This window comes from Heptranchias perlo, chromosome 9, assembly GCF_035084215.1.
Source record: "Heptranchias perlo isolate sHepPer1 chromosome 9, sHepPer1.hap1, whole genome shotgun sequence".
Lineage (NCBI taxonomy): Eukaryota > Metazoa > Chordata > Chondrichthyes > Hexanchiformes > Hexanchidae > Heptranchias > Heptranchias perlo.
This window is the reverse complement of record NC_090333.1, coordinates 59,261,151-59,284,580: the sequence shown is the minus strand read 5'-3', so window position 1 is coordinate 59,284,580 and position 23,430 is coordinate 59,261,151. Positions and strand designations below refer to the sequence as shown.

Here is a 23,430-nt window from a genome sequence, read left to right as displayed (position 1 = left end):
GAATTTGCCTGTAATCTTTTTAAAGGGCAAGCTTTCAAAGTACACCATTTGTATTGTTGAATGTAGTGCCTGCCTATTTCCGTCTTTTGCAAACTGTAGTTGTTACATGAAGGACATAGTATTGTTTTGAATTTGTAAGAGCCTCATCAGGGAGAAAGCTGGCAATTTGTACTCACCAATGGTACTGATAAGGAGTTACTGAAAAATGTATCAAACAATAAGGTCCAAGAATTCCATTATTTTCCATAAGGTAATCTTTCATTTTAGTCCGTAAACACTTTAAATATTTTTCTGGCATAAATCTGAAAGTTTGAGGTATGTAGGACCAGTGTCAGAGGTCGGCAGGGAAGTGACTAAGCAGCTGTGAGGGTGAGATAAAATGGTTACCTTCTGTGTGGGATAGCTGCAAATAACCACATATTTTTCTCGTATTAAGTAGTGTGTTCATCTGTGGAAACAGGAGTTTCAATAATAGAATCAATGCAAGCTTTTCGTGCCAATCTTTTGCTTTTCAAAGAGGGCCTTTTATTTTGCAAAATTTAAATTAACCCATCACTTTGTGAAAGTGGCGTAAGCAAGGTACAGGATGCTGCAACCTGCCTTTGTGCCTGACGTGCTGTCCTGTACTTAAACAACGAGCCAAAGTAAAACCTCCATCTCTACTGCAACATAAAAAGCAGGTGGTTGCCTTGCCATATAATGGGAGGGTCCTGTGAATGCAGCTCAATTCCCGATCTTGGCCACGCTGCTATGAGGAGGTGCTGAGCATAGGCCAGGTGCTTCCCCATGGGGAAGAGGAGGGAGTGATGTCCCCAGGTCACTCTTGTGCTTCCTACCACAATGCTCAGAGTGCCATTGGCAGAGGTTTGGGCATTAACATGCTCACTTGACCAAGTGTGGTCAAAAGGGACCAATTTGGGGGCTGGATTCGTATGCCAAAAATAAACCCCACCAGGCTACAAAATTCCTGTTGTTGTACAGTCCTACTACCAGAGTCAAAAAATAATAATTATGTAACTGGCATGGTGTTGACTTCACACAATATGTACACAATAATTCAAATTAAAGGACCAAATTAAATCACAAAACTAACAGAATGCCAGACAGTAATGTGTGATTAACACCTAGTACTATCGAGAAGTCTGTCCTTCACTCTCACTCGGAATCGCATTCTTACAGTCACTTGCTTTTACATTCTCACTCTCTCACTCTTACTCTTTGGCTCATTCACACTGTCTCTCTCAGACACAATGTTACCCTTTGTTTAACTCACTTGTATGCACGTTTATGTGTATAGGGGTCCACCTGGAACATGACCTTTCAGAAGCTGATCCTCTTTCTGATTTCCAGCAATTTTCTTTTGAACTCTTTCTATGTTTTGAGTTTTTATAAACAAGTACCGATCATCTTGTGTAGTTAACCCTAATTTCTGATCAGAAAATAAAATTTAGTATTCTTTCCAGTGTATACAACTTTCATGAAGTATGTCACCAAAGAACAATGTAATCTTTTCATTCATGGGTATTTTTACAGGCATAAGAAGTCAAATGTGTACAAAACAAATGCAGTAGACTATTGATTCTATTAATATTTGTAATAACACTTATCCATCTCAAAATAGAAGCAATTCAAGTTTTACATTAGCAACGTCTTTTGAATTAGAATTGTCACTATACTCCCAGGCATTGCAGTGCTCCCTAGACATTACATGCCCAGAATTTGTATTGCCTATATATAGCAGTACTTCCCAGATATTGGACTACTCCCAATATATTGCAGGACTGGCAACGTATTGTAATTTTGTAGATACAGTACTAGCATCTATTCAGCTGCTCTGTTTGCCTAGTCGCATTGCTATAAATTGTACAGTGTGTTCACATGATGCTGTCAAACAAAATCTGGCACAGGGGAGCAGCTTCTGTACATCTTGAAAGTTTGAGACTGGCAGAGATTTTCTTGTGTCTAGCTGCTGATTTTGGGTACTGTGTGGTGCTGGTCCATAGAATCATAGAATCTTACAGCACAGAAGGGGGCCATTTGGCCTGTCGAGCCTGTGTCGGCTCTTTGAAAGAGCTGTCCAATTTAGTCCCACACCCCAGTTTTTTCCCAGTAACTCTGCAAATTAGTCCTCTTCAAGCCCATGTCCAGTTGGCTTTTGAAAGTTCCTCTGGAATCTGCTTCCACCACCCTTTCAGGTAGTCTGTTCCAGATCTTAACAACTCTGTGTGAAAAAATGTCTCCTCATTTCCCCTCTAATTCTTTTGCCAATTATTTTAAATCTATGACCTCTGGATACTGACCCACTTGCCAGAGGAAAAAATTTCTCCCCACTTGTTCTATCAAAACCCCTTATAATTTTGAATACCTCAATTAGGTCTACCTTTAACCTTCTCTACTCTAAGGAGAACAATCCCAGCTTCTCCAATCTCTCCACATAATTGAAGTCCCTCATCCCTGGTATCATCCTGGTAAACCTCCTCTGTACCCTTTCCAAGACCTTGACATCCTTCCTAAAGTGTAGTGCCCAGAACTGTACACAATACTCCAGCTGAGGCCTAACCAATGATTTCTAAAGGTTAAGCATGACTTTCTTATTTTTGTTCATTGAGAAGTAAATTATTTTACCAACCTATGTTGCAATGAAGGGTTGGCACCTGAAATATTAACCTATCTTTACAGATACTGGCAAATCTGCTGTGTATTTTCAGCATTTTCTGTTTTTATTTCAGATTTCTAACATTTGCAGGTTTTTTTTGCTTAAGGCGATTACTGGATTTAGGAAAAAAAATGGGAAACAAAAAATTTGAAGCAGCAATGCTAAAGACACAGAATATTGACATGGAAATTGAAAAGTTCAGTAGAATTTTACAGTATGAAGAAGAATTAAATAATTAAGACTAAATCAGATCTCGGGCAGTGAATTCAGCCACTGCAACTAAACAATTTTAATGTGGCTTTGAGTGATTTGCCAGACGATGTTTTGAAAATCACTTATTTTTCAAGGTTGTGGCTTACTATCCCAACACTTCCTTCATTAAACTAAGAGTTCTCAATGTATTGAATATAGGAAGAGAAAGCCCTGCCTGCATTTATTTGTCGCATTTCTCTTCCTTTGCAAATCACTTGCCATCATCCATCCTGTTCTACCTGGGGAGATAGCTATGGCAATATGAAGACCTCTGTGCTTGTCATCAACACCAGCCTGAGATCAGCTGGTAGTCAGCTTGATTTAAACAGAGTAGCTAAACTGCATACATTTTCCCACAGACTCGGCAGTAACTTGAGAATATGGATATTTCTTTTGTATTTTATATTCTTTACCCTTTATTGTATTTTCATATATATCAAAAATGACAAGTATTTACGTATAGGCAAAACTGTTCAAAAATGGCAGCTACTTTGCTTTTTGGCATAGAGGTTGGAATGGTGGTTCTATGACACTTCCGCTGGGTTTTTGCTTTTATGTAGAATACTAGTTGCTGGCCAAACCTACAACAAAAGTCTTATTTTCTGTTTGTCTGTAAGAGGGAAATATTCAGACCCGTAAACTTATTTATTTCCAGCACCAGTTAGTGTTCCAAAAAAACTCACCATTTCCAATGGTCTGGCAATGCAATGGGGATGCTGTTTATTTGAGCATAACTTGCCCAGATTGATTGCTTAACTGGCCTGCCTAATCGTCCCAGCATCTCCACATGAATAATGCTTTCATCTTATTGCAAATCAATTTCCATGCTGGTTTATAGCACTGGAATCAATACACAATTTTTATCTTGAATTATTCACTCATCGAGACGGGGTGTTTTCTGATCTGCGTGGGTAAATGGCATCTGACTGCATCAAATGTTTACCAGAGTACTGTCAGTACAGCTGCTATTCACATCAAGAGCACTTCCATGTACTTCTGATATATTTCTCTAAACATTGGCTTTGATTCATGTTTCCTTCAGTGAATAAACAAATAGGTACATATATTCCTATTTCAGATCTTTATCTCATGCACTGGCCTGATGGAATTGCCCTGGGAAAAACGAATCAAGAACTTCGAGCTGAAACTTGGCAAGCAATGGAAGAATTGTATGATGAAGGTGAGTAATAGTTATTAACTGGATTATGTTGAAGACTCTTGGCATATTTTTTGCTGTCAAGTACTTTCTTTGTATCTTGAGAAGATTATTTTAACTCTTTAATTAGTGATAGTAGGTTTGAACTACCAATTTGTATAATTTCCCGGAGTATTTTCCTAAAATGGCCTAACTTTTTTCTCTGATTTCTTTGCCGATCCCAAGGGAATGCATGACTGGGGGGTGGGGGGAGGTAGATGCAGGTGATGGTGTGCAGAAGTTGCACCATAGCAGTATAGGACAGGCTCAGTAGACCGGCTGATCTTTACCTGTCCTTTGTCATATGTTCATTCCAGATGTTTGAGGGGCACAAGCAAGGTGGTGTACCCATGGATGGTCATGCCCATCGTTCTCAATATAATGAGTTTCCGATCTCCGACAGCTCATCTGAGGAGGCTAAAAGTGGGGCTAGATACATCTGCACTTGTTGAAGGAAAAAATAGTAGGATGATTGAAGAACATCAGTTACAGAGACTTAGCACCAGGCTTTCTGTGTGCCCGTTTGGTTGGGGATGTTTTGGAATAGAAGGGAAACCTAAAAGAGGGGAAAGAATAAATGACATAGGTTTATTACAAAATCCTGAGAGTTATGAAATAGTCTGTAGTTCAGTACTCTCCTATGTCACATACCATATTACAGCCCGCTTGATTGGCACCCCATCCACCACCCTAAACATTCACTCCCTTCACCACCGGCGCACTGTGGCTGCAGTGTGCACCATCCACAGAATGCACTGCAGCAACTCGCCAAGGCTTCTTCGACAGCACCTCCCAAACCCGCGACCTCTACCACCTAGAAGGACAAGAGCAGCAGGCGCATGGGAACAACACCACCTGCACGTTCCCCTCCAAGTCACACACCATCCCGACTTGGAAATATATCGCCGTTCCTTCATTGTCGCTGGGTCAAAATCCTGGAACTCCCTTCCTAACAGCACTGTGGGAGAACCGTCACCACACGGACTGCAGCGGTTCAAGAAGGCGGCTCACCACCACCTTCTCGAGGGCAATTAGGGATGGGCAATAAATGCCGGCCTTGCCAGCGACGCCCACACCCCGTGAACGAATAAAAAAAAACATAGAATTTACAGCACAGAAACAGGACATTCGCCCCAACTGGTCTGTGCTGATGTTTATACTCTGCTCGAGCCTCCTCCCACCCTACTTCATCTAACCCTACATGAAATATTGCAGGTTTATAAAAAATAACCTGCAGAAATTCTATGATAAAATGAATCTGAATTCTGCATTCAGTATTTAACGGTTTAATTGCATTTGTTGAGTGAATCCTAAACGCATAAGTTAGTAACTTTCGATATACTCCAACAAGACTTTTGACAAGGTCCCACATGGCAGATTGGTCAAAAAAGTCAAGGCCCATGGGATCCAAGGGAATGTGGCAAATTGGATCCAAAATTGGCTCAGTGGCAGGAAGCAAAGGTTATAGTCTTATGGAGCTCTGACAGTCTTTGAAGTTTCTAACTGTTATAGTTTATAATACTTATACAGAGAAACTAGTGCCAGTGCGATTTCATATTCCCATTTGTATGTCAACAACATGACATCATTGTTAATTGTATCCATATGATTTATATCAATTAGTTTTAATTGTATTCAGGTGGTGCGTATCAATTGGGGACTCTCTTGTATCCATTTATGTGAGAGCTTATCTAGGGTGTGGAGTGGGTAATGTGGATCTCAGTGACTAAAGGCTTGGAAGCAACTGAAGATCAGGCTCTGGTATTCTGTCCTTCACCATCTGGCTATCCAATTTATTACAATCATCGTGTCTAATTTTCTTGAACTAAAATAACTAAAAATACTCATTGTAAGGTTGAAATATGCTACAAGTCAACAACAACAAGAAGAAGAACAACAACTTGCATTTATATGGCACCTTTAACGCAGTGAAAAAGTCCGAAGGCGCTTCACAGGAGCGCTAGGGAACGGAGTTTGTGGCGGGGACTGAAGACATTGGTTTCGGTCTTCCCAATGTTTAGTTAGAGGAAATTTTTGCTCATCCAGTACTGGATGTTGGACAAGCAATGTGACAAATCAGAGACAGTGGAGGAGTGAAGGGAGGGGGTGGTGAGGTAGAGCTGGATGTTGTCAGCGCACATGTGGAATCTGACATTGTGTTTTCGAATGATGTCGCCGAGGGACAGCATGTAAATAAGAAATAGGAGGGGGCCAAGGATAGATCCTTGGGACTCCAGAGGTATCATGCGGGAGGGGGAAGAAAAGCCATTGCAGGTGATTCTCTAGCTACGACTCGATAGATAAGAATGATACCAGGCGAACACAGTCCCACCCGGAGGAGGAGAATGGTGTAGTCAACCGTGTCAAAGGCTGCAGACAGGTCGAGAAGGATGAGGAGGGATAGTTTACCATGGTCACAGTCACATAGGATGTCATTTGTGACTTTGATAAGGGCCATTTCATTACTGTGACAGGGGCAGAAACCTGATTGAAGGGATTCAAACATGGAGTTGTGGGAAGATGAGCACGGATTTGGGAGGCGACAACACATTCAAGGACTTTGGAGAGGAAAGGGAGGCTAGAGATGGGGTGATAGTTTGCAAGAGGATCAAGAGTGGGTTTTTTGAGGAGGGGTGTGATGACGGGAGATTTGAAGGGGAGGGGGACAGTACCCGAGGAGAGGGAAACCACTAACTATCAGCTGACATGGTGGCCAGGAAGGGAAATTGAGTGATCTGCACTTTGGTGGGAGTAGGTTCAAGGGAGCAGGAGGTGGGTCTCATGGTCAAGATGAGCTCGGAGAGGGCCTGTGGGGACGTAGAAGAGAAACTAGTGAAAGATGTGAGTTCTGTTGTAATGTACCATGCGCTTCTCAACAATGTTACACAATAAGATGATAATTATCTGTACTTGTGTGTTATTCCGATCAGCCTCACATTGCGGTTATATTTATCACAGTTCACTGCTGATCATGATGTAGGCTTATTTTGCAACAAGCATAATTGCACTTTAAGGAAACACAGTTGTATGTACAGGTCACTGTACATTTCCAATGTCCATGTAAACATTGTTTTAAATATATTCGTTATGTTTTCGTAAAAAAAAAAGTCATATTTCCTTCTCTTTTGAATCTGCTTGGTACTAACCTTCCCTCCAGATGTACTGTGGTGACGTCAATAACCGAAAGAGCCATCTACGTCTGAGTGGCCCAATTCATTTTAATTTAGATTGGCCTGCAACCCAATCTGGAGCCAGTCAACATCAGGAAAATGTACTACTGACTGGGCACTCTGTATGCTTTCTTGATGCACTACTTTGAGGAAATGCAAGTCATTCAGTTATTAAAATATGCTTTGGGGTGTTAGTTTATTCCCCCCCAAACTTGCATTTTTCCTCCAATCTCCATCTTGCAAATGTGGTGATTCATGATGAGTAGAATTTCACATGCATCAGCAATCCCCTGGTACCGCACCCAAGTGGCCAATATTCATGTGTTAACATAGTCAGTGGATATTTAACCGTGGGGGGAAGGGATGAAGGTATTGTGAACTCTCTTTCCATTAGGGGTCACTTGGGCTCATAAGTGGCAAGTAACATTCGCGCCAGATAAGTGCCAGGCAATGACCATCTCCAACAAGAGAGAGTCTAACCACCTCCCCTTGACATTCAACGGCATTACCATCGCCGAATCCCCCACCATCAACATCCTGGGGGTCACCATTGACCAGAAACTTAACTGGACCAGCCATATAAATACTGTGGCTACGAGAGCAGGTCAGAGGCTGGGTATTCTGCGGCGAGTGACTCACCTCCTGACTCCCCAAAGCCTTTCCACCATCTACAAGGCACAAGTCAGGAGTGTGATGGAATACTCTCCACTTGCCTGGATGAGTGCAGCTCCAACAACACTCAAGAAGCTCGACACCATCCAAGATAAAGCAGCCCGCTTGATTGGCACCCCATCCACCACCCTAAACATTCACTCCCTTCACCACCGGCGCACTTTGGCTGCAGTGTGCACCATCCACAGGATGCACTGCAGCAACTCGCCAAGGCTTCTTCGACAGCACCTCCCAAATCCGCGACCTCTACCACCTAGAAGGACAAGAGCAGCAGGCGCATGGGAACAACACCACCTGCACGTTCCCCTCCAAGTCACACACCATCCCGACTTGGAAATATATCGCCGTTCCTTCATTGTCGCTGGGTCAAAATCCTGGAACTCCCTTCCTAACAGCACTGTGGGAGAACCGTCACCACACGGACTGCAGCGGTTCAAGAAGGCGGCTCACCACCACCTTCTCGAGGGCAATTAGGGATGGGCAATAAATGCTGGCCTCGCCAGCGACACCCACATCCCGTGAACGAATAAAAAAATATATATATATTGATTAGTAGCAGGAACCCTGGCTGATTTTCCTTCCTCCCCCTCCCCACCCAACGCAGGGGGCGGTAAGATCAGTTGTAGCAGCCCATCATCCCCAGCTAATTTCAGTTAATTTAACAAAATACAATAAATTGCATTTTACCTCGAATGTAAATAATAGACGGTCTTCTACATTTGTACTGACTCGAGGATTAAACACACAACCTGCAAACATTTGCCTAAATGTACCAATTTTGTAACTTTGTATGACCCAGAAACTATCTGCAGACTTTGGGTTTTAGTCCTTTTCAGTCACTGATGGGATAATCTGTGCAGTCTTCTCATAAATATAAATGGAAAGGAAAAGAAAAGAGAGTCAGAAATTGCCAAAGGCATAAAAATTGGAGCATATTGCTTACATAGCTGAGCAGTAAAATGTCAGTTCTTTGGCTTTTATGAATTGTAAGGAATACCATTTAAAACACTACGAGGGTTAAACTGAAAACAGGCGCGGGGATTACGGTGCGCAATTAACCCACACCTGGTCGTTGTGATGCAGGCAGCACCTTACATTCGTGATGCAGGCAGCACCTTACATTCGTGCTACCTGTTATTTTAAATGATTACTGTGTGCAGCCAGCTCTACCTGTGCTGTTGATTGGCTGCACGCATCAGCAGGGGGCCCCGATATCGCAAGTGGCTTCTTAAAGGCAGCCTACAGTTCTTAAAGGAGAGGTGCATTGTGGCTGCAAGCAGTGGTGGGAGTCATTTCAAAACTGAATCTGTGCTGTGCTACTTTGAAGAATGGCTGTGCCTGGGAGACAGCATGCACCAAAGTTCGCTGATGATGCACTGGAGGACTTGGTACAAGAAGTAGAGTGAAGGATGGGCATTCTGTATGCGCAGGGGGGTAGGAGGCCCTGCAGACATATGCTGAAGAAGCAGTTGGAGGAAGTAGCGAAGGAGGTAAATGCAAGGAGCATGGCTCCAAGAACATGGATGCAGTGCAGGAAGAAGTTCAGTGATTTAACACGAATTGTCAAGGTGAGTGAATTCAAGCTTCAAGTGGCATATCTACCAACTGCACCACTAGCCTCATCCATTGCTCAATTCACTACACCCCATCACCCACCTACCAACAATCTATTTCAATCAGCACTCAACCATTCAAATCATATGCTTTATCTCACCCTCACACACTGTTGCAAGCCTCACATCCACAACTCCTCACAGTTCACACACGCCGGTAGCATTTCAGCCATGGCTGCCACATCACCCAAATATCTTGCAAGACACTCACTGACACACTTCCCTCTTTCTTGCAGGAGAATGTGGCGCATAACAGGAGGCAGCAAATGGTGGTGGCTCCATGGAACACGAACCTGCTGTCCTCTCTCAGGATGACAGCATTCCTGCTCCCACCCCTACCACTCTGCCAATTCCCTTGCTGTTGCCTGTCAATCAGCCAGCCCACTCCCTGTAGAGTACTGAAACTTTATCCAAGTACAGGTTATCTCCAAAAGCACGTACAAATGCACAAGCAGCCAGAAGAAATAATGCAGCAACTCACCTGCAACTACTTTATCATCCCTTTAAATGACACTGGTGAGGGGTCCTTCATGCAGTTTAAGTCATATTCAGCTGTGCGAGGTCAAGACAATGCGTTGGATGGAGTGTGGAGTTCCAAAATAGCAGCATTAGCCTTTAAGTTAGTGATGCACACTGATTCGCGTCATATTCTCCCTACTCTGCATGCTGCTGGTGTTTGTGAGGCACACGCGCAAACTCCTTTGCCAAGATAGCATCCTGCGCGCTTCCCATTGGAAGTGTGCGTGTAGGCATCTCGGACCCCATTTTCGAGGCTTAGTTGTCCGCATAGCGACCAAAAAAAAGGGCGCTGAACGGCCCAATTTCACCCCAACGTTCTTTTCCTTATTTCCATTTCATTTTATTTTATTCGTTCATGGGACGTGGGCATCGCTGGCAAGTCCAACATTTATTGCCCATCCCTAATTGCCCTTGAGAAGGTGGTGGTGAGCTGCCTGCTTGAACCGCTGCAGTCCGTTTGGTGAAGGTTCTTCCACAGTGCTGTTAGGTAAGGAGTTCCAGGATTTTGACCCAGTGACGATGAAGGAACGGCGATATATTTCCAAGTTGGCGTGTGACTTGGAGGGGAACGTGCAGGTGGCGGTGTTCCCATGTGCCTGCTGCCCTTGTTCTTCTAGGTGTTAGAGGTGCTTAAAAGTACATATTGTAAATGTAAGAAATAGGAACCTTTTAAATGTTCTCTTGGATTATATATGTTTTTTAAGATATAAAGATGAAAATACAGTATAGAGCTGTCAAATTGGAAAAATGTTGGTAGCGAAATTTATGATTAAAGAACAGAGTCTGATTATATTTCTGTTTAAACATATAGGGATACAGGAAAATAGATTACATCATCGTTTTAAATCACAATGAGGTCCATTGTAGATCAGTAAGACTTCATAGGTCTGAGCAATTTTATTGTGCTGCAGTTTGCCATCATTTGCGTAATTGGAGTTTGGATTTAATTTATTTTGTGATATATTGTCTACTAATATGAAGCAAATGTAGATAAAGGCATAAACTTAAAGTTATGTGGAATGCAGGGACTATAGTTTTAAAAAAATTCTATGCAGTGGAATTTTTTTTTTCTGTTATTAATTAGATGCAAAAGGCACTTGAAGCCACCTAAAATATTTTGAAGCCTAGAATCATGTGGTTAACCCCTTGTAGTTTTCCAGCAGTATTTTCAGGTTTTAGTAATGGTTTAATTCTTGGAGAAAGGAGATCAAAAAGGCGGTCCTTAGGAAAAATTTACCGGGAAAGCGAAGAAACTGGAACCCTAGCTGATTTTCCTTTGGTTCACTAATATCACTTAGCAAAGGAAACCCGCCGTTCTTACCCAGTCTGGCCTATATGTGACTCCACCAATGTAGTTGACTCATAATTGCCCTCTGAAGTGGCCTAGCATCAAACTGCTGCAGCAGTTCAAGAAGAATGCCCATCATCACCTTCTCAGGGCAACTAGGGGTGGGCAATGAATGCCGGCTTAGCCAGCAACGTTCACGTCCCGAGAATTAATTTTTTAAAATGATTTGGAGGGGAAAAAATGGTGAAAAATAGAGGGAAGTTGCCTTTCAGTTATCTGTATGTGAATGATTGAAAACCTAATAATGAACCTGTTGTGATACTTGGTTTATTTTAATACTCTGTGTTTGTCGAGATCTGTTCTGCTATTTTGTGATCTGAATATATCAGAATAAAAAAGTATTCCATTCGAAAATAATTTTGCCATTTACAATGACAATATATCATCATAGACAATATTCCCTGTCAATGGGTGTCAACTTTTGAAAATGTTCTGTCAAATTTGTGGTATTTTTGGCTGCATTTACACTCCAACTTCACTATCTATGCAAAACTTTAAAGCCCCCTGAGAATCTGGTGGTTTCACACTCAAAAGATATATCCCTTCTCTTAGTGTAAATGAGGTTATGAGCAGCTTGGGTTACCCAGCTCCAGTTTCCTTCTACGCACCACTATGTAAATTTTCCTACCAAAGCTTGAGCTCTTCCCACCAAATGCTGCAGTTTGTTTTGCAAATTGTTCTTTATAGATCACAGATTCGAGGGGAGCCTAATGATCCATACCTAAAAATCTGCCTGAAGAGCAAAAATAAGTCAATTCACTACTACCAAATGTAATTGTCACTGGAATATGCTAACTTGATATTAAAAAAGTGTTGTGAAATCGGTACCTTCACTACCAGTTTACACAAATACTATTTATTGCACAAAATAAACGTATCCGTAGATTATAATTATTGCCAGCCAGCGTCAACAAAGCCGAATATAATCAAGGCTGCGTATAGTAACACCACAAGTCCCGGACAGAATGGAGATGATTGGGTACTTTCCCTGTCAATCACGCACTGCTGTAAGTGGCTGGGATTGATTTTACGCACATAATTTGTATTGTGTAACTATCCTCCACTCACTGCATTTTGCTGGAGAAATAATCCTGCTGTACTCTGGAGACTCTGTTTACTGTAGTTTTGGTCATATTTGGAGACTCTAAATTAAAACCACAAGTCCCACCCTGCCTCCAATTCATTGGCTGATACAGTGGTCCTACGCCCAACCATCTTCAGCTGCTTCATCAATGACCTTCCCTCCATCATAAGGTCAGAAGTGAGTCTGCTCGCAAATGATTGCACACTGTACAGTTCCATTCGCAACCCCTCAGATAATGAAGCGGTCCATGCCCGCGTGCAGCAAGACATGGACAATATCCAGGCTTGGGCTGATAAGTGGCAAGTAACATTTGCGGCAGACAAGTGCCAGGCAATGACCATCTCCAACAAGAGAGAGTCTAACCACCTCCCCTTGACATTCATAGAAACATAGAAAAATTTACGGCACAGAAGGAGGCCATTCGGCCCATCGTGTCTGTGCCGGTTGAATATAAACAGCGCGGAGAAAGCAAGAGTTCAGTCGGCAAGCGACGGGTAAGAGCGGGGATATAAAGAGTGCGGAGAAAGCAAGAGTTCAGTTGGCGAGTGGCGGGAAAGAGCGAGACCAGAACGGTGATATTACGAGCGCGGAGAAAGCGAGAGTTCAGACTCTGCCACCCACCACGTTCTGAGAAAAATCCAAGTGTGATATCACAGGGAAACACATGAGTGATTGGTTGGTGAGTATTTGATTCATTTAACTTTCAAAACTAGTGTAAATTAGTAATTGTAAGGTTTTAGTAGTAGAAGGTTTACTAGCAGTTGTAAAGCTTATTGGGAGTAGTAGGGTTTATAAATTATAAATTTAATTAAGAAAAATAATAAATTAATTAACACATAATAAAGATGGCAGGGCAGGTGATGTGTAGTGACTGCAGAATGTGGGAGCTCCTGGATGCCAGTGTGATCCAGGGCAACACGTCTGCAGTAAGTATCTGCGGCTTGAGGAGCTTCAGCTCAGAGTCATTGAACTGGAGGTCAAGGTGCAGACACTGCGACACATCAGGGAGGGGGAAAAATACCTGGACACTCGGTTCCAGGTGAGGTGGACACACCCCTTAGGATAAGGTCATCTGAATTGGTCAGTGGTAAGGGATAGGAGGGTGTGACTGCGAGCGAGGCAGGTAAGGGGATCGAGAAGGTGGAAGTGGAGGAGCCTCAGCCTTTGCGATTGTCCAACAGGTTTGAGGTGCTTGCAGCCTGTATGGACAAAAGCAGGGGCTGTAGGGTGGATGAGCAAACTGAGCGTGGCACCATGGTACAGGAAGCCATTCAAGCAGGGGGACTTAGTAGGAATGTAGCGGTAGTAGGGGACAGTATAGTCAGGGGGATAGACACAGTTCTCTGCAGCCGAGAACGAGAGTCCAGAAGGTTGTGTTGCCTGCCAGGTGCCAGGGTTCGGGACATCTGCTCTGGGCTGGAAAGGAACTTGTAGTGGGAGGGGGAGGATTCAATTTCATAGTTCACGTAGGTACCAATGACATAGGTAGGACGAGGGAAGAGGTTCTGCTTAGGGAGTATGAGCAGCTAGGGGCTAAATTAAAAAGCAGAACTTCAAAGGTATTAATCTCTGGATCATTACCTGAGCCACGAGCAAATTGGCATAAGGTAAATAAGATTAGAGAGTTAAATTCGTGGCTCAAAGATTAGTGTGGGAGAAATGGGTTTCGATTCATGGGATACTGGCACCAGTACTGGGGAAAGTGGGAGCTTCACCTGAACCGTGCTGGGCCCAGTGTCCTGGCGAATCGTGTAACTGGGGCAGAAGAGAGGGCTTTAAACTAAATAGTGGGGTGAGGAATCAAGTAAGGGAAGATGTGATAAATTAAAGAAAGAAGACAAGGCATGAGAGCAAGGTAGCAATAAAGGAAATGATAATCAGAGAGTGTCAAGAAGGGACAGAGCATGCAAACTTAAGAGTGTGCCAGCAGACAAGGCTAGAGGTTGAAAAAATAGTAAAAAGACGGCACTAAAGGCTTTGTATCTGAATGTATGTAGTATTCGTAACAAAATAGATGAATTGACAGCTCAAATAGAAATAAATATGTACAATCTGATAGCCATTACAGAGACATGGCAGCAAGATGACAAAGGCTGGAACCTGAATATTCAAGGGTACTTGACATTTTGGAAGGACAGGAAGCTAGGAAAAGGTGGAGGGGTAGTTCTGTTATTAAGTATGACATGAGTATAATAGAGAGAAATGACCTTCGTTCTAAAGACCAAGATGTAGAATCAGTTTGGGTAGAGATAAGAAATAGTAAACGCAAGAAGTTACTTGTGGGACTAGTTTATAGGCCCCCTAATGGTAACCACACTGTAGGACAGGGTATACAGGAAGAAATAATAGGGGCTTGTAAGAAAGGAACAGCGATAATCATGGGTGATTTTAATCTACAGATAGACTGGAAGAATCTGATTGGCAAAGGTAGCCTGGAAGATGAGTTCATAGACTGCTTTTGGGACAGTTTCTTAGAGCAGCACATTCTAGAGCCAACCAGAGAGCAGGCTATTCTCGATCTGGTAATATGTAATGAGACAGGATTAATTAATGACTTTATTGTAAAGGAGCCTCTAGGTAGCAGTGATCACAATATGATTGAATTTCACATTCAGTTTGAGGGAGAGGAGTAAGTCTAAGACTCGTGTTTTAAACTTAAATAAGGGCAATTATGAGGGCATGAAGACACAGCTGGCTAAAATGAACTGGGAAAATTAGGTTAAGGGATAGGTCAGTGGAGATGCAGTAGCAGACATTTAATGAGATATTTCATAACACTCAGCAAAGATACATTCCAGTGAGAAAGAAAGACTAGGAGAAGGATGTACCATCTGTGGCTAACTAATGAAGTTAAAGATAGTATCAAATTGAAAGAAAAAGCATACAATTCCACGAAGATTAGTGGCAGGTCAGAAGAATCGACAGAATACAAAAAACAGCAAAGAATGACTAAAAGAATAATAAGAAGGGACAAATTAGAGTACAAGAGAAAGCTAGCTAGAAATATAAAAACAGTAAGAGTTTCTACAGGTATTTAAAAAGGAAAAGAGTAAGTAAAGTGAGCATTGGTTCTCTGGAGAGAGAGTCTGGGGAATTAATAATGGAGACAAGGAAATGGTGGATGAATTGAACAGATATATTGCATCTGTCTTCACTGTAGAGGATACAAATAACATGCCAGAAATAATTGTGAATCAAGAGGTGAAAGGGAGGGAGGAACTTAAAACATTTACAATCACCAGGGAAAGGGTTCTGAAAAAATTCTTAGAATTAAAAGCCGACAAGTCCCAAGGTCCTGACGGACTTCATCCTAGGGTCTTAAAAGAAGTGGCTGCTGAGATAGTAGGTGCATTGGTATTTTCCAAAATTCCCTAGATTCTGGAAGGGTCCCTTCAGATTGGAAAATAGCGAATGTAACTCCTCTATTTAAGAAAGGAAGGAGACAGAAAGCCGGAAACTACAGGCCAGTTAGCCTTACATCGGTCGGCGGGAAAATGTTAGAATCTATTATTAAGGAGGTTATAGTAGGGCACTTAGAAAATCTCAATGCAATCAGGCAGAGTCAACGCGGCTTTGTGAAAGGGAAATCATGTTTGACCAATTTATTAGTGTTCTTTGAGGTAGTAACAAGCAACATGGATAAAGGGGATCCTGTGAATATGGTGTACTTGGATTTCCAGAAAGCATTTGACAAAATGCCACATCAAAGGCTACTATAGAAAATAGAGCTCATGGTGTAGGGGGTAACATTAGCATGGATAAAGGATTGGTTAGCTAACAGGAAACAGAGAGTAGGCATAAATGGGTCATTTTCAGGTTGGTAAGATGTAATGAGTGGAATGCTACAGGGATCAGTGTTTGGGCCTCAACTATTTACAATCTATATCAATAACTTGGATGAAGAGACTGAATGTATGGTTGCTAAATTTGCTGATGACACAAAGGTAGGTAGGAAAGTAAGTTGTGAAGAAGACATTTTAAACTTAAATTGCGGGTGCGTTAGGGGCAGGGGGGCTGCGAAAATTGCAGAAATGCAGCGCGGGTTCGGAAGCCGGCTGCAACCCGCCGACTTCCGAGTTTCCACAGACACACCTGTGTGCATGCGGGTGTCCCGAATCTGGAAGTCCGCCGGCAATTAAAGCCGGCGTAGTGATAGTTAAAGAACCAAATGTACTTCATTGAGGTACTTACGGCACTTTACTTGTGACATATTAGGTAGTTAGAACGATTTTTAACTTACCTGGGCAGCTTTCCCACGGCTTCTGATTCATACCTGGTGAAACCAGGCATGAAGGGCCGGATCAGGCAAAAAGAAATAAAATAAATTAAATAACAAACCATTGCACAAAGTTAAAACACAAAATTAACCTACCTTTCCACCCTGCTCCGATGTCTCCCTCTCCGATCGTCCCCCTCTCCCGCCCCCGATCTTCTGTTCCAGCGCCGGATGATGTCTCGCTCTCTCTTTCTCTCCCCCACCCCGCTCGGCGTTGCAGCTCCTGTCGGCAGCTAGCCTGTCAATCAGGCTGGCTGCTGGGCGCGAAACCCGGAAAGAATTTTAATCACCATCAATGACATTGCGATCGCGCCGGAAACGGTAAGTCTTTTTTATTCGGGTTTGCCATGCGCACCTTCACCCGCCCCCCCCCCCCACCCCTGCTGCCAACCCACCACCATTTCAAAATTGCGCCCAAGGAGTCTGCAAAGGGATATAGATAGGTTAAGTGAGTGGGCAAAAATTTGGCAGATAGAGTATAATGTGGGAAAATCTGAACTTGTCCACTTTGGCAGCAAGAATAGAAAAGCAGTATATTATTTAAATGGAGAGAGATTGCAGAACTCTGAGGTACAGAGGGATCTGGGTGTCCTAGTACATGAATCACAAAAAGTTAGTATGAAGGTACAGCAAGTGATTATGAAGGCAAATGGAATGTTGTCATTTATTGCAAGGGGAATGGAATATAAAAGTAGAGATGTTTTACTACAGTTGTACAGGGCATTGGTGAGACCACATCTAGAATATTGTGTGCAGTTTTGGTCTCCTTATTTAAGAAAGGACATAATTGCTTTGGAGGCGGTTCAGAGAAGGTTCACTCGACTGATTCCTGGAATGAGGGGGTGATCTTATGAGGAAAGGTTGAGCCTGTATACATTGGAGTTTAGAAGAATGAGAGGTGATCTTATTGAAACATATAAGATCCTAAGGGGACTTGAACGGGTAGATGTTGAGAGGATGTTTCCCCGTGTGGGAGAGACTAGAACTAGGGGACACTGTTTAAAAATAAGAGGTCTCCCATATAAGACGGAGATGAGGAGAATTTTTTTCTCTGAGGGTCGTGAGTCTGTGGAACTCCCTTCCCCAGAGAGCGGTGGAGGCAGGGTCATTGAATATTTTTAAGGCTGAGTTAGATAGATTCCTGATTAACAAGGGAGTCAAAGGTTATAGTAGGTAGATGGGAAAGTAGGGTTGGGGTCACAATTAGGTCAGCCATGATCTTATCAAATGGCAGAGCAGGCCCAAGGGTCCAAATGGCCTACTCCTGCTCTTAATTTGTATGTTCGTATGTAAAAAGAGCTACCCAACCTAATCCCACTTTCCAGCACTTGATCCGTAGCCTTGTAGGTTACGGCACTTCCAGTGCATATCCAAGTACTTTTTAAATGTGATGAGGGTTTCTGCCTCTACAGCCCTTTCAGGCAGTGAGTTCCAGACCCCTAGCACCCTCTGGGTGAAAAAATATTTCCTCAGCTCCCTTCTAATCCTTCTACCAATTACTTTAAATCTACGCCCTCTGGTTATTGACCTCTCTGCTAAAGGAAATAGGTCCTTCTTGTCCACTCTATCTAGGCCCCTCATAATTTTATACACCTCAATTAAATCACCCCTCAACCTCCTCTGTTCCAAAGAAAATTACCCCAGCCTATCCAATCTTTCCTCATAGCTAAAATTCTCCAATCCTGGCAACATTCTCGTAAATCGCCTCTGTACCCTCTCTCGTGCAATCACATCTTTCCTGTAATGTGGTGACCAGAACTGTACGCAGTACTCAAGCTGTGGCCTAACTAGTGTTTTATACAGTTCTAGCATAACCTCCCTGCTCTTATATCCTATGCCTCGGCTAATAAAGGAAAGTATCCCGTATGCCTTCTTAACCGCCTTATCTACCAGTCCTGCTACCTTCAGGGATCTGTGGACATGCACTCCAAGGTTCCTCTCTTCCTCTACACCTCTCAGTATCCTCCCACTTATTGTGTATTCCCTCGCCTTGTTTGACCTCTCCAAATGCATTACCTCACTCTTCTCTGGATTGAATTCCATTTGCCACTTTTCTGCCCATCTGACCAGTCCATTGATATCTTCCTGCGGTCTACAGCTTTCCTCCTCACTATCAACCACATGCCGATTTTTGTATCATCTGCAAACTTCTTAATCATGCCCCCTACATTTAGGTCTAAATCATTAATATATACCACAAAGAGCAAGGGACCTAGTACTGAGTCTTGCGGAACCCCACTGGAAACAGCCTTCCAGTCACAAAAACACCCGTCGAATATTACCCTTTGCTTCCTGCCACTGAATTCAATTTGCCACTTTACCTTGGCTCCCATGGACTTTTACTTTTTTGACCAGTCTGCCATGTGGGACCTTGTCAAAAGCCTTGCTAAAATCCATGTAGACTACACAAACACACTACCTTCATCAACCTTCCTTGTTACCTCCTCATAAAATTCAATCAAGTTAGTCAACGGCATTACCATCGCAAAATACCCCAGCATCAACATCATGGGGGTTACCATTGCCTAGAAAATTAACTGGACCAGCCATATAAATACTGTGGCTACAAGAGCATTCAGAGGCTGGGTATTCTGCGGTGAGTGACTCACCTCCTGACTCCCCAAAGCCTTTCCACCATCCGCAAGGCACAGGTCAGGAGTGTGATTGAATACTCTCCACTTGCCCGGATGACTGCAGCTCCAACAACGCTCATGAAGCTTGACACCATCCAGGACAATGCAGCCCACTTGATTGGCACCCCATCCACCACCTTACACATTCACTTCCTCCACCAACGGCGCATCATGGCTGCAATGTGTACCATCTACAAGATGCACTGTAGCAACTCGCAAAGATTTCTTCGACAACACCTCCCAAACCCGCGACCTCCACCACCTCGAAGGACAAAGGCAGCAGGTGCATGGGCACACCACCACCTGCACGTTCCCCTCCAAGTCACACACCATCCTGACTTGGAAATATATCACCGTTCCTTCATCGTCGCTGGGTCAAAATCCTGGAACTCCCTTCCTAACAGCACTGTGGGAGAACCGTCACCACACGGACTGCAGCGGTTCAAGAAGGCGGCTCAAGGGCGATTAGGGATGGGCAATAAATTCCGGCCTCGCCAGCGACGCCCACATCCCATGAATGAATAAAACAAACAGTGGTGCCAATATTCACTTCGTATAATCAAAAAAAGATCCAGATCAACTCCGATGATGCACTGCTAAGTAAATTCCTTTATTTTTCACAGCTCTTTCACCACTGTCCAAAGTGCTAGGATATCACTTTCGCATTTCTCACGATTCTTAACTCATTAAAGCTCGGGATGAGAGTTGTGTTAGGCTCTGTTGTTCACTTTGGCCTTGATTTTTACAGGGGAAGGGCGGGAACGATAGAGGCGAGTCCTGTAGTGGGCGACGCACCCAGAGAGTTCAGGGACTACAACAGGGCCTCATTTAAATAAAAGTTCCTGAAGTCCCGCGTGACACCGGGCCGTGACTTTTGCATGTTAAGTAGGACTTGCCTGCTGGCAACGTGTAGGGTTGGAGGCAGGATCACGATTTTCAAGATTTTAACCCCTGACCTGACCTTTTCCTGCCGGTGGGGTGGGGTTTAAATTGAGGCCGTTAAGTGAGCTCTGCAAACCACAGCAAACTCAAGAGTGATTCACTTTCAGCTCACTTTATGCAGTGTAACTGCACCTTTTGTGAACTTTCATGCTCCTGAAGGTGAGAAAATCTGTGTTAGAGGACCTTTAGAGACAGGGGATTTCAGTCAGTCTGAGCTGGATTTGAACCAGGTGCCAGTGGAGAAGGCGAGTGCCTAAACTGTTCTGCACTTTTACTCATTGTTTTTCTAGTTGAAGGGTACTGTGATACTTTGTATAATGATACTTTACACTGTTATTTCCCTGCCGTATTTGTTTTAAACTGAATATATTTTGCTTCAAAACTCAATAAAATGTTAATCTCAAAAAGAATTCCCAGTGTGCACATGATGGTGCTTTCACATAAAGACAGTTTTTAATTTTACTACATTATCAAATGATAACATTTGGTCTGATGGTAAAATGCAAACTCATTTTGATGCAATGGACACTCTTTACCATTAATGTTTGCTTCTGTGCTTATAGTTTTAGAGTGGAAATATTCAGGTTTGTTAGGAGATGATTTCATTAGTTGTACTGGAGGATCACTAGGATTCTGCTGAACATGTTAGACTGGTCATACTGTGATAGAGATTAGACTTGGTTTTCCAAAGCGATCTTCCTGGCTTTAGTACTAGCAAGAAGGAAAAGCTGCCATGTACATTAACTGGAATGTGTAGTTTTTTTTTTCATTTAAATAAACAGTGGAGAATTATTTGGAAAGCAGAGAGAGCTAATAAGGAGACAGGAAAGGGACACAGGAAACAAATGAGTAGTAATTATACTGACTCTGAAATATGAAACTACATAATGCAATACTAAGTCCGTCCACAAAACCAAAATTAGAACTTCTCCTATTCAGCTGAAAGAGCAGAGAAACTGTGTTTCCACCACAAAAACAGAAAGCAAATCTAGTTTATCCTTCATGGGGAAATTATGAAAACAACAATAACTTGTATTTCTGTAGCTTCTTTATATAACGTCACAAGGTGCTTTACAGTTCAGGGTTGGATCCCAGCAGCAGTGGTAGGGGAACTGGAGGGAATGGTATAGTGCAGTTAAAGAGACAGTTTTTAAGGAGCCTTTTGAAGTTTGGGAAGTATTAAGTATGGCAGAGGGGCTTGGGAAAATCCAAGAGATGGCTAAAGGCTAGAATGTAGGAAGAAGGGAACACACAATGGACTGGAGTTGGAAAAGTGGGGAATGCAAGAGGGATGCAGGGTTGGAGGAAGTTGCATTGATAGGGAGAAGTGAGGCTGTGGAGGAATTTGTAGATAAGGCTGAGGATCTTGAAGTGCAATGTGCAGAGGGATGGGGAGACAACTAAAATTGATGAAATCTACCCTTTTTAAATTTAGTTTTTGTTTGCTCATGAGGAAAATCCTCTGCCAAGTGCCCTAATGCTGTGCTTGATTGTGAGAAATTAAGTCTAGATCTGTCCGCTTGAGAAATGCTGTTACTTTTCAATCCTGGAGTGTGACACTCGTAGCAGTGCCTGAACCCTTTGACATGAGACTTTCCAGGTGATTTTGGTTCATTAAAGTTGAAATTTTTTATTTTTATGATTTATGAGCACATCTACAGAGCAGCAGCTGGCTACAGTGGTATCAAAAATCCACTACAGGACAAAGATGATTTCTCCTACAAAGTTACAAATTGGATTTCTCAAAACCACCGCAGAGAGGAACTCATGTTAGTGGATTTTGTTTGCAAATAAACTATTAAATTATTTCACTTAAATGATTGATGGTACAAAATGATTGGAAAATTCAAATCTTCATTACACTTTGATTTTTCATTTATCATTTATGTTTTTATGGTCTGAAAATTGATACAGCACAAAAAGCTACAAGCAATATCACCCAGAGTATTAACCAGTACTGAACTTTGTAGCAGACTAAGTACCAATGTGAAAACCAAGAACTCTGATTCGGGAATTTTACTCAGATTGCCAGATTTTGGTTCCCATGCAGCAAGATGAGCTTATTATACATAATACAACATAGCTGGAGGTTAGTAGCAATGATGACGTTTTCGAGCAATACAGCTATTGAGAGTCAGGTTCTGCTTATAAGTCAGTTTCTAATTACAGTACTGTGCGCAAAAGATTGGAACCGGATGCCCTTACCTAACTTGGAGCATTCATAGAGTTTTTTTGTAAATAATAGCTTGTTCAAATTGTTTTATTTTATATTTCTTCAGATAATATGGTTATCTTACAGTACAAACTAATGTTTAGGTCTGAAGAGGACTGTATCAACCTAGATTTTTTTTTCAAGTTTAATAGACTTTACTTTTCATCAAATATGTTTTTAAGAGCCATTCACTGTATAGTGTTGCTGCTAATAGGAACATGAAGTATAGATTACAAGAAGAATTTCTTTTTGCACCAAATGCTTTTTAAGAAAATCTTTTAACCCATATTTCTGTTTGTATCTCTTTGTTTGCTATTGTGTGACATTTTAATTAAATTGATGCAGTCCAATAAAAATCAGTCATTTTAGAAAAATTAAAATAATTAATGAAGAAGATAACCACAAGAACTAAATTGTGTAATTCAGTGAACTTCTTCATGATCAGACCTGACAGTGACAGGGTTAAATAAATATGCATGCTAAATATGGACGATCGATGTTTGCTTTAGTTTTCCTACTGGGAAGTGGTGCACTCTATGAAGGTTGGAGCCTGAGCAGATGACGGTTAACACTCAATAATTACTCATGCTCCTAATTAGCTATAACCTTGTTTGGTCTTGTTAAAATGACATGTGGGTGTTTTGAATTTTACTTGGAATGCCAAATCGGTCAAAAAGAAAATTATTTTATCACGCTTGATTCAAATGAAGGTTAGTATTGTCAAGAATGCTGTGCTGCACCTAAAAAAAAAAATGTATCAATCCTAAAAGTCCCTCTGGAATAATACTGGAAAAAGTTCCGCTTGCAAAACCCACTCCCAGCCTGGCACTCCATCCATGTTTCCAGTTAACCATTACT

General features: G+C 42.3%; 1 protein-coding gene and 1 long non-coding RNA gene across 4 annotated transcripts in view; one reads left to right on the top strand and one right to left on the bottom strand.

The window, feature by feature from the left end:
• The window catches only part of zgc:110366 (uncharacterized protein LOC550476 homolog), a 111,147-nt gene that overhangs the window by 50,466 nt on the left and 37,251 nt on the right, over positions 1–23,430 (top strand). For all 3 annotated transcript variants that reach the window (XM_067990576.1, XM_067990578.1, XM_067990577.1), the window contains exon 3: positions 3,987–4,088. In XM_067990576.1, the coding sequence (XP_067846677.1) occupies positions 3,987–4,088 (102 nt within the window). The remainder of the gene's footprint in view (positions 1–3,986; positions 4,089–23,430) is intronic.
• Positions 364–16,966, bottom strand: LOC137325451 (uncharacterized). Its single transcript, XR_010963881.1, has 4 exons — positions 16,882–16,966; positions 4,394–4,659; positions 1,274–1,429; positions 364–448 (listed from the first exon to the last, which is right to left on the bottom strand). It is a non-coding gene; the product is annotated as an uncharacterized lncRNA (long non-coding RNA).